Source organism: Herpailurus yagouaroundi, unplaced genomic scaffold (genome assembly GCF_014898765.1).
Source record: "Herpailurus yagouaroundi ecotype Mexico unplaced genomic scaffold, PumYag 186, whole genome shotgun sequence".
NCBI lineage: Eukaryota > Metazoa > Chordata > Mammalia > Carnivora > Felidae > Herpailurus > Herpailurus yagouaroundi.
This window is the reverse complement of record NW_024412417.1, coordinates 10464588-10476595: the sequence shown is the minus strand read 5'-3', so window position 1 is coordinate 10476595 and position 12008 is coordinate 10464588. Positions and strand designations below refer to the sequence as shown.

At 37.1% G+C, this 12008-nt stretch overlaps 1 protein-coding gene across 1 annotated transcript in view; it reads left to right on the top strand.

The window, feature by feature from the left end:
• Positions 1-12008, top strand: part of STK3 (serine/threonine kinase 3) — a 276517-nt gene that overhangs the window by 16268 nt on the left and 248241 nt on the right. The window contains exon 2 of the mRNA XM_040494088.1: positions 11794-11874. Coding sequence (XP_040350022.1) covers positions 11794-11874 — 81 coding nt within the window. The remainder of the gene's footprint in view (positions 1-11793; positions 11875-12008) is intronic.

Below are 12008 nucleotides of genomic sequence, written 5' to 3'. Positions count from 1 at the left end.
GTTTCTTAAAAAATTAAACATACAATTACCATATGATTCAGCAATTCCACTTCTAGGTAGGTATCCAAAAGAATTGAAGGCAGGGACTCAGAGATACCTGTACACCAGAGTTTATTTTCGGCGTTATTCACGATAGCTAATAGGTAGAAACAGCCCAAATGTCCAGTAATAGATGAGTGGATAAGCAAAACGTGGTATATACGTTCTGGTATATTTTCAACCTTAAAAGGAATGAAATTATAATACATGCTGCATACAACATGGGTGAATCTTAAAAACATGACGAGTGAGAGAAGCCAGACACAGGACATGTGCCATACGATTCCACTTACATATGAGGTACTTAGAGTAGTCAAATTCATAGAGACAGGAAGTAATATGGTGGTTGCTAGGGACTAGAGGAGGGGAATATGGGAAGTTGTTGAATGGATGAAGAGTTTTAGTTTGGGATAATGAAAAGTCCCGGCGATGGATAGTGGTGATGGTTGCACAACAGTGTGAATGTACTCATTGCCACCTAATTGTACACTTAAAAATAGTTAAAATCGTAAATTTTATGTTACATATATTTTACCACTAAAAAACAAGACAAAACAAAAAACCTTTAGCTAATCATAAGCAGCTGGCTGTGCCTTCTCTCTTCTGAAGTTTGTTTAAGTCTCTTCAAAGCCAAAGAGACGTCCTTAGCAGAAGTTACCACCTGTGTGCAAACTTGTAAACTGCTGCTGCAAAGCTGGAAGCAGAGAAAAGAAAGGAAGAGGATTAAATATAGTCTTTTTTTTTTTTTTTCCCCCTGCTTTGAGCCTTTTATGATGGGCCTGTTTCTTGCATGAAGTGAGTTTAGTGTTAAAAGACTTTTCAGAAAAAGCTGTAACTTCTGACTGGCTTCCAAGCCTCAGTGTCCTAAATTTACACTTTTTCTGTCCTACCCTCATATTTTCACATAATTTTATGCAGATGATTTCATCTACTTTGTAGATAAGGTTGGGATTCTGTGACTGGCAGGAAGAACCACCTTATGTATTTTCATCTTAATTTCATTTGATTATTGTTCTTACATAATTTTTGCTCCTGTTACAGAAGGGCAGTTTCTTCTCTTCCCCTCTTTCATCTAACCTTCGAACATGTCCCTTCTTATACTTTTATAACTTTACTCTTATAATCATGTTTTTGTTCCCCAGTTCTAGAATCTTTAAAATCTCTATTTGTAAGGCTTCATTCACTTGAAACATGCTTAGGCCTTGTCTATCTAATAAAACTTCTTTAAGGTTACAGGTTTTCAGACATTGCTTGGTTAGATCGGAAACCACTTTTTTTCCCCCTGTTCTTATCCCTCTCATATCTCTGTTTCTTAAAGCTTTCTCTTTCTCCAACTTTTGCTTTTCCTGTTGCTTCTTTTTCTCTGTTTTATGTGTTCTTCTTTCAAGTTCATAATTGACATAGACCTTGCATTTTCTGTTTTCTATCTTCCTCCTCTTTTTTTTTTTATGTAGTTATTTCCTTGGTGAGTTTATCCACTCTTGTGGCTTCAACTTTGATCAAAATGATCCACAAATACACACTTTTGAGACTCAGACTTTTGTGCTCAGTCTTATTCAGTCTTTTCAGTCTATTACATAACATTGGACTACTCTGCTGTCTCCTGAAAAGCAGTATGTATAAAACAAAGTCCTGTCTTCTATCTAACCTCTGTTGATTAGTGATGTGACTCTTGCCACTTTGCATTTGGTGTGTGTGTCTTCCTTCTGCTTGGTTTCCTACATTAGTTACTTTGTTACTTAGGTCCTTTAAGACCACAAGGAAGAGAGATACACAGATTATCTTCAGTAATAGAATTTTATTGCAAACATACTCAGGAAATGTGCACGGTGTAGCATGGGAAGCTGCCTAGTCAGCTGCTTGTTCCATGTGATCTTCAGTATCTCTAATACCGGCTTGTGGAATAGGCTCTATTAATAAAGGGAATAGCAGCTTAGAGTCACTTGGAAGAATGAAATGAGTTCCTGTGACCTTTGTCATCTTTGTTCATGTAACATTTACACTTTCTGTAATCTAAGGTTTAATCGGGCCATCTTGCAACCATGAAATTTGGAACGTCCCTAATGGCCTGAATTTCAGCCCTTGTATGGTTGCTTTGGCTTCTGGATCAACTTCTAGATATATGTACTTTTTTTTTTTAAGTTTATTTATTTTGAGAGAGAGAGTGAGAGTGAGTGAGCCCACAGAAGCAGCAGAGGGGCAGAGAGAGAGAGAGAGAGAGAGAGAGAGAGAGAGAGAGAGAGGATGAGAGAGAGAGAATCCCAAGCGGGCTTCACACTGACAGTGCTTACTGACAGCTCACCAACGTGAGGCTTGAACTCCCGAACCACGAGATGGTGACCTGAGCAGAAATCAAGAGTCAGTTGCTTAACTGACTGAGCCACCCAGGCTCAGTATGTACTTTTTATTGCTGGGATAGTAAAGCTGATTTACTATATGTGCTGCTGAAGTGAGCACATAGTAAAGCTGATTTGATTTGAAGTAGCATGTGTTGAACCATAACAATTGATACAGGAACATAGGTTTTTCTCTATAAGCGTGCTGTGTGAGTGACAGGCATTTTGAAGTTCCATAAGGTTTATAGTAGCAAACTTTGGGTTTATTTATTTATTTATTTATTTTTATTAAAACAAATTTTTTTTAATGCTTCTTGAGTTTTGAGAGAGAGACACAGAGGGTGAGCAGGGGAGGGGCAGAGAGAGAGGGAGATACAGAATCCAAAGCAGGCTTCAGGCTCTGAGCTGACAGCACAGAGCCCAACACAGGGCTCCAACTCCCAAACTGTGAGATCATGACCTGAGCCAAAGTGGTTGCTTAACCAGCTGAGCCACTCAGGCACTCCTGCTCATTTATTTATTGAACCAAAGTTTATTAAACAGTAGTATGTGAGATTCTGTTTTAAGGACTTACTGGAGATACGAAGCTAGATGAGACATGATCCCTATCTTCATGGAGTTCCCATTTTAGCTCTTTAGTAATAAGCTCATACAATAAATAAATAGTAAAGGGAATAATGACTCAGTGTACTAAGTGCTCTGGGACCATAGTTAACAGTGGGATTACTTCTCTGTGTTTCGGTGGGTAGGGATGGTGGTAGAGGAGTTTGCTATCTCTGCAAACTTCCCAGAGAAGACTCTTGAGTATATCTTTAACAAAGTGGTTAACTGACAGGCAGAGAAAAGGGGGAAGATCACGTAAGAGAGAATGGACATAGGAGGGGTATGACCTTTATATCTTGCATCATGTACAAATAACTATACAGTATCTGCTTTTTATAGTACAGCGATTATATGATTTAAAAAAAAAATGTGTGATGTGCAAATTCAGGACCCTTAAGGAATAGTCAGTCCACTGTGGCTTCAGTGTAGGTTATGGAAATTAGAGGATTGAGAGGATCAGTTAGATCCTCTTTTTTTTTACCTTGTTTGTAGTGAGAAATGATTCTCCTTTCAGAATTTCCCTTGAATTTGTTCTTTCCTGTCATTTCCACTGTTAACTTTTAAGCCCAGATCCTTGTCACCACACTTCTGGATTGTAAAAAACAGAACCATCCCTTAGTTTTAAAGCTTTTTTAGTTCTTTTCTCCATTATGGAATTTGGCTTGTAGGGCATTTAGAAGAATGGGAAGAAATCTCTGGAAGAAGACTATGTTGTTTATCTTACACAATTAGCAGTATTCCACCATTGCCATAATCACCATAATGTACTTCAGAATTTCATCTCTTTGGCTCTTCTGTACCAACTTTCCTAAACCGTAATTTAAATTGCTATTTACCTAGATCATCTATCATCTCATATAATATGATATGGTGATTTGGAATCTAAGAAGCACAAAACAAGCTAAAAGTTTATCTGTTTAATCTCTTGAGTGCGTAGTATATAGCATTGGGAGAAACAAACTGCTAAATCCTTTCTAGCAGATCATAGTTTAGTGGCTGTAATAGTGCGTCTTAGAGTAGAAATGACAAGTTGATTTGAAGGTGAGAAATTCCTGGGAACACTTACAAAAGAATATCCCCTTTAAAAAATGAGATTGAGGGGCGCCTGGGTGGCACAGTCGGTTAAGCGTCCGACTTCAGCCAGGTCACGATCTCGCGGTCCATGAGTTCGAGCCCCGCGTCAGGCTCTGGGCTGATGGCTCAGAGCCTGGAGCCTGTTTCTGATTCTGTGTCTCCCTCTCTCTCTGCCCCTCCCCCGTTCATGTTCTGTCTCTCTCTGTCCCAAAAAATAAATAAACGTTGAAAAAAAAATTAAAAAAAAATGAGATTGATATATGGTACTTGATGTAGTAATAGATGGAAATTAACGAGCATGCTTTGGTATTTGCTAGCTTCCTAATGGCGAGAGGCTCTGTGCTGTATCTTGGACAGACATTGGTCTGATTTTGTTTTGCTGTTTATTAACCTAGTAACTGGGGAGGTTACTTAACACCTAGTTTTCTTACTTATAAACTGAGAATATTTTAATAACTACCATAGAGATTGTTACAGAGATTAAATGAGAAAATGCTTGTTAAGCACTCAGCACAGGGCCAATAAAAACCCTAATAAATGTTAACTACCTTTATTATTCTCTTTCATTTAGCTCTTATGTATCTGTCTTTCATACTACCTTAGGAGCTCTGAGTTGTCAAAGGCTTTATCTTAATTTTCTTTGTATTATCCCAGCATGTAGTTTATAGTCTACAAATTCAGTAAGTGTATATTAAATGAATATAAATGGATGGATTTTTTAAATCTAGTTTTATCTGTTTTTTGTACCCAGGTTGAAGATTCATTTTAGAACATTTAGTTCTTGTAAAGACTGTATTTCCTAAGCAGTTGCAAAATTCACTCACAAGAATAAGACTGATTAACAGATATTGTTTTTAGTAGTTTTTATTGTCTAGGTCAGTTTATTTATTCAGCCTATAGAAGAGACCTTTCTTTTCAGTGTATAAAATGACTTTATGCAATGCATTTCATGAAACAGTGAGTCATGTGGAAAAATTTTAATTTTTTTACAAGATACAATTTTTTAAGGTTTCTCTCAATTACGTAAAAAAAAAAAAAAATGAATGTTTATTTTAGAAACCTTATGAAACAAAAGCATAGAGGAGAGCCACTTCCCAAAATCAAATCTTGTTGCTTGGAATCCTAAAATATTTACATGCAAATATTTGAATTCCTATTATGTCCTAGGCAGTTTTTAGTGCTGGGGACATAGCCGTGAACAGAACAGAGTCTGCTAGTAGTTTGGTGCCAGTATGTGTGTGTGTCTGCACATATGCAGGCACATCTGCATTTATTATTATTTTTTTTTAATTTTTTTTAACGTTTATTTATTTTTGAGACAGAGAGAGAGAGAGCATGAACGGGGGAGGGTCAGAGAGAGAGGGAGACACAGAATCCAAAACAGGCTCCAGGCTCTGAGTGGTCAGCACAGAGCCTGACGCAGAGCTCGAACTCACGGACCGCGAGATCATGACCTGAGCCGAAGTCGGCTGCTTAACCGACTGAGCCACCCAGGCGCCCCAAGGTACATCTGCATTTAAAAGAAAACGTGAAAATGATTTAATTATGTGTGCATTAGGTTGTGTTCTGCTCTTTTTTCTTTTAGCAATATTGCTCACTTGTTTCATGTCAGTGAGTTTTCTACAGCGTGATTTTTAGTGGCTACTTGATAATCTCATGAAGAGATATTCCATACTTAATTAATATAGGTTGAGACATTTAATTTACTTCTAAATTTTGGCATAATTTACAACAAATACACACTTTTTGTTTCCATTTATCTAAGATCAGTCGCAGTTGATTTACTTCTTACCATTTCCTCTTGAAACATAGTTTTGTACAGAAGAGAGAGTAAACCTCTGTGTTCCCGTCACTCAGTTTGAACATTTTTTAACATCTGGCCAATCTTGCATAATTTATATTTCCGTACACACACCCTACCCTTTAATAATTTGAAATAATCTCAGGGGCGCCTGGGTGGCGCAGTCGGTTAAGCATCCGACTTCAGCCAGGTCACGATCTCGCGGTCTGTGAGTTCGAGCCCCGCGTCGGGCTCTGGGCTGATGGCTCAGAGCCTGGAGCCTGTTTCCGATTCTGTGTCTCCCTCTCTCTCTGACCCTCCCCCGTTCATGCTCTGTCTCTCTCTGTCCCAAAAATAAATAAAGGTTGAAAAAAAAAATTAAAAAAAAAAATAAACACCTTGAACCTTTATGCCTTCTACTGTCTGCTGATATAGCTGTGTATGTATTGGGGGAGAGCATTCAAAGCTGTAGCTAGTTTTCAAGTCTTTTTTGGCTTTTACTTTTCACGGGTTTTTGTTGGGTCTCCTATGCTTGTGTGCATATTTTTCTAGTCAGCCATGATATATGGAGAACTCATCTCACCCTTTCATTTTCAGATTCTTCCTGTTAAATTTCTGACTAGTTTGTTGTTTACCCAAGCTTGAATGTCAAAGCTGTGGGTTTGACAATTTGTTTATTATTAGGCTTACCATCTTTAGTTGACAAAACTGCCAGTTTTTGATTCATGTCCCAAATTGAGCCCATTTTTTTCTGGCAGCAAAGTTGCTACTTTTCATAGTCAAGCTTGTCCTAGTATAACTGTAGTTCTTGCTACTGATGGAATTGGGGGACAGGTGATGGTAACAGCCCTAGGCTGGAAGGCCACACAGTCTTTCTGTTGTTACTCAAAGCCATTGCAAGGTTTTAAGAATAAATGCTTTTCAATATGTTGGCTGCTTTTGTTTCAATTTTTTGAGTCATAAACTGGTTGATTTTGACAACTTGTTCAGTGTTTTTGTTTGAGGAGCATATGTCAGCCTCTTCACACTATCATAGCCAAAAGTAGGGGGATTTCCTGATATATTTTAGTTTAAATCTACAGTCTTTCCATTTTTTTCTGTTTGTCTCTATCTGTTCTTTTTTCCTTTTCTCTCTCTCTTTTCCTTTCCCCCCCCCCCCCCCCGCCCCGCCCCGCCCCGCCCCGTCCCAACTCATGCCTTTTTGGATAGAGTAATTTTTATTCCATTTTATCTCCACTATTGATGAATTAGTGGTACCTCATTGCTTTTCTTTTTTTTTTTTTTTAATTTTTTAATGTTTATTTTTGAGAGACAGAGACAGAGCATGAACAGGGGAGGGTCAGAGAGAGAGGGAGACCCAGAATCTGAAACAGGCTCCAGGCTCTGAGCTGTCAGCACAGAGCCCATTGTGGGGCCCGAACTCACGAACCGTGAGATCACGACCTGAGCTGAAGTCTGACGCCTAACTGACTGAGCCACCCAGGCGCCCCTTGTTGCTTTCTATTTTTAGTGATTCCTCGAAGGTTTACAATATGAATCTTTAACTTATCAAAAATCTTTCTTCAAATACTTAAAAAATTTTTTTTAAATGTTTATTTAAGAGACAGAAACAGAGCACGTGTGGGGGAAGGACAGAGAGAGAAGGAGACACAGAATCCTAAGTAGGCTCCAGGCTCTGAGCTGTCAGCACAGAGAGCCCGGGGCAGGGCTCAAACTCACGAAGAGCAAGATCATGACCTGAGCTGAAGTCGGACGCTTAACCCACTGAGCCACCCAGATGCTCCTTTCTTCAAATACTTTTATACCACTTCACACATCATGTGAGGCCCTTGTAAGAGTACATATCTTTTTCATCTCTCTTCCTTTGTGCTGCTTTGTACTGTATTTTACTTGTACATATGTTATTTGACCCCATGTTAGTCGTTATTTTTGGTTTAAACAGTTATGTTTTAAATAAATGAAAAAATGGAGAAGTTTTTCTTTTTTTCTGTTTTTCTAAGTCACTAAGACCTTGTGTTTATTTTTTGTTTGTTTAGTTTAGATGTTTATTTTGAGGGAGAGAGTATGCACATGCATGTAGGGGAGGCACACAGAAAGAGACAGAATCCCAAGCAGACTCCCTTCTGTCAGCATAGAGCCTGATGTGGGGCTTGCACTCACGAACCATGAGATCATGACCTGAGCTGAAACTGAGAGTGTGATGCTCAACCAATTGAACCACTCAAGTGCCCCATAAGACCTCTTTTTTAAAGCTGTGGTAAAACAAACAAACAAACAAACACCCAAAATATTAAATTTATTATCTTAAGAAATTTTTAAGTTCGGTAGTATTAAGTATATTCATAATGTTGTTCAACAGATATCTGGAACTTTGCTACCTTGCGACACTGCGACTCTGTACCCACTAAACATGAATTCTACTTCCTCTTTACCCCCAGCTCTTGGCAACCACCTTTCCACTTTTGTTTTTATAATTTTGACTGATCTGTCATGTGAGTGGAATTATGCAGTATTTGTCCTTTTGTGACTGGCTTATTTCACTTAATGTGATGTCCTCAAGGTTCATCCATGTTGTAGGTTTCATTCTTTTTTTTTTCTTAATGTTTATTTATTTTGAGAGAGAGAGAGAGAGAAAGAGCAAGTGGGGGAGGAGCAGAGAGAGAGAGAATCCCAAGCAGGCTGTGCACTATTAGTGTGGAGCCCAACGTGGGGCTCAGACTCATGAACTGAACTGTGAGATCATGACCTGAGCCGAAATCAAGAGTCCAACACTTAACTGACTGAGCCATCCAGGTGCCCCAGGACAGTTTTCATTGAAAGTTGCATACTATTCCATTGTATGCCTATACCATATTTTGGTTGTCTTTTCATCTGTTGATGGACATTTGGTTGTTTCCACCTCTTGGCTATTTAGAATAATGCTGTAAACATGGGGTACACAGATATTTCTTTAAGATGCTGCTTTGAGTTCTTTTGTATATGTACCCAGAAGTGGGATCAATGGATTATATTGTAGTTCTATTTTTAATTTTTTGAGGAATCTTCATATTGTTTTCCATAATGGCTGCACCACTTTACATTCCCACCAACAGTGCACAAGAGTTCCAATTTCTTCACATCCTCATTATTGTTATTTTATGTTATTTTTAATAGTTTTAGCGTGAGTGTTTTTATCATGAAAGGATATTGAATTTTGCTAAATACTTTCTCTGCATCACTGGAGATGATCATGTGATTTTTGCACTTAATTTTAAACAAATGATTGCATTTCATTTGTTGAACCATTATTACATTACAGGTGTAAATCCACTTGTTCATGGTGTATAATTCTTTTAATGTGCTGTGAATTTGGTTTGCTAGTATTTTGTTGAGGATTTTTGTATCAGTATTTAAGGATATTGGTCTGTAGTTTTCATGCTGTATCTTTATGTGGTTTTGGTTCATAGTAATGCTGGCCTTTCAGAATAAATTTGGAAGTGTTCTTTACTCTTTAGTTTTTTGGAAGAGTTTGAGGAATGTTGGTGTTAATTCTTCCTTAGATGTTTGATAGAATTCTCCAGTGAAGCCCTTTAGTCCTGGGCTTTTCTTTGTTGAGAGATTTTTTATTACTCCTTCAATCTCCTTAGTATTTACACATCTACTGAGAATATTTATTTTTTCAGGATTCAATCTTGATAGATTGTGTATTTCTAAGAATTTAACCATTTCTTCTACATTATCTGATTTGTTGGTGTATAATTATTCATAGTATTTTCCTATAATTGTTTTTATTTCTGTGAGCATGAGTTTTGATGTCCCCTCTTTCATTTCTAATATTGGTTGTTTGAGTCTTCTCTCTCTCTCCCTATCCCTTCCTTTCTCTCTTTCTCTCTCTCTCTTTTAAGTCTAGCTTTGTTTGTCTAGGGTTTATTAATTTTGTTGGTCTTTTCAAAGAACAAACTTTGGGTTTTTGTCTTGGTCTGTTTAGGCTGCTACAAATACCACAGACCAGGTAGCTTATAAACAACAGATTTGTTTCTCATGGTTCTGGAAGCTTCGAAGTCCAAGATCAAGGTGCCAGAATGGTCACATTCAGGTGAAAGCTTGCTTTCTTTTTCATAGTGAGCACCTTTGTGTGTCCTAAAATGGAGGAAGGGATCTGAAGCGGGCACAGAGCCTGATGTGGGATTCGAACTGTGAGATTGTGACCTGAGCCTGATTCTGATTATCCTTTGATAATGTTTTGATTACCATTTCAATATTGTTACTACTAATTGGTCTGTTCAGATTTTCTATATGGGAAGTGATAGTTTTTAAAAAAGAGTTCCTTAACATGGTTTACAAAGCTTTTCTAAAATTTGACTTTGCTTACCTCTACATTCTGTTCACTTTTTCTTTATTCATTCTGAATTATTTTAGTTCTTCATACATGACATTTCATTCATACTGAATTACCTTTGTTCCATCAAATTCGCCATGCATAATCCTTCTCACCTCTGTTTCCAGATATCTGCATATGCCATACATATAGATGATTTTTAAAGAAGGCAAAACAAAACAAGAACACATTTCATTATGGCGATGTGGAAGTCAGATAGAGTAGAAAACTAAAACCTCATAAGTGAAGTCAAAATACAATTGAAAATATTTGAAACCTAAACAAAGGCAAGTTTACCTTGTATATAGATAAGAAAAAGACCAAAAAACTTGAAGAGAAATGAACAAAGGAAATGAATAGATGGTCTAGTTTCATAATGATGTTAAGAGATACTCAGTTTCACTCAGAATAAGAGAAATAAAATTAAATCTATTCTGAGTGACACATTTTCAGCTAACATATTGACTGAAATCCAGATATGTAGTTGAATACTTTGTTGGTGAAATTGTGGGGGAAGAGTCTCTCTCATGTATTAGTGGTAGGATAATAAATTGGTGCAAGCTCCCTGGAGGGCAGTTTGCTAGTATCTATCACTATACGTATATATTTATATAACATACAGTTATAGTAGATAAAATGTAAAATGTAATCAATAACCTTAATAATTGCTATGTAGTTGTTACTATAGTGATTATATTGTATTATTTGTTATCAAATATGATTATGCTTATAGTACATATACTTGTTCAATACATATGCTTCTATATTGTTGTGTGTGTATGTATGTGTATATGTATTCTCTGGATCTTGCAGTTTCACTTCTGGGAATTTATCCTACAAATGCACTGGAACATGTGTGAACTGACTTATGTATACATTTATCCAGTGCAGTGTTGTTTATAATAGCAAAAAGAAACCTAGATATTCATAAAAAAGTGATTTGTAGGGGCGCCTGGGTGGCGCAGTCGGTTAAGCGTCTGACTTCAGCCAGGTCACGATCTCGCGGTCCGTGGGTTCGAGCCCCGCGTCGGGCTCTGGGCTGGTGGCTCAGAGCCTGGAGCCTGTTTCCGATTCTGTGTCTCCCTCTCTCTCTGCCCCTCCCCCATTCATGCTCTGTCTCTCTCTGTCCCAAAAATAAATAAAAACGTTGAAAAAAAAATTAAAAAAAAAAAAGTGATTTGTAAGAGATGCTACATCTTTGCAATAGTGTAGGATGTAAATGTAAAAAAGAATGAATGGGGATGCTTTCTATGTACTTGTGTTGTAGATTCTCCAATATAGGCTACATGTTGTTAAATGAAAACAGCAAAGTTATAACAGTGTGGGTAGAAAGAGTGTGTATAAAATGCTATCTTATGTGTTAAAAAGGGTGAGAAGTAAAAATATTTATTCATATTTGTATAAAGATTACATAACAAGCTAATAAAAGTAGTCATTTGAGGTGTTCTGGGAAGATTAGGAATAGGGATTGAAGCGAGACTATTTGCCTTATGTTTTTTATATTGTTTTATTTTTGAACTATCTGAATAGATTACCTCTTAAAAATGAAATTAAAAATTTTATAAAAAGTCTTAAAATATTTTTCTCTCTCTTTTTTTCATCAGTAAGCTAAAAAAGCTGAGTGAAGACAGTCTGACTAAGCAGCCTGAAGAAGTTTTTGATGTATTAGAGAAACTTGGAGAAGGGTAAGTACAAAAAATATGAAAGTAGCATTAGGTAATGACAGAAAATTGTAAATTACTATATAATATTAATCTTTCACTAGAGTATATTTTATTGAATAGAAGTAGTATAGAGAGAACACACTTCAACATAATAA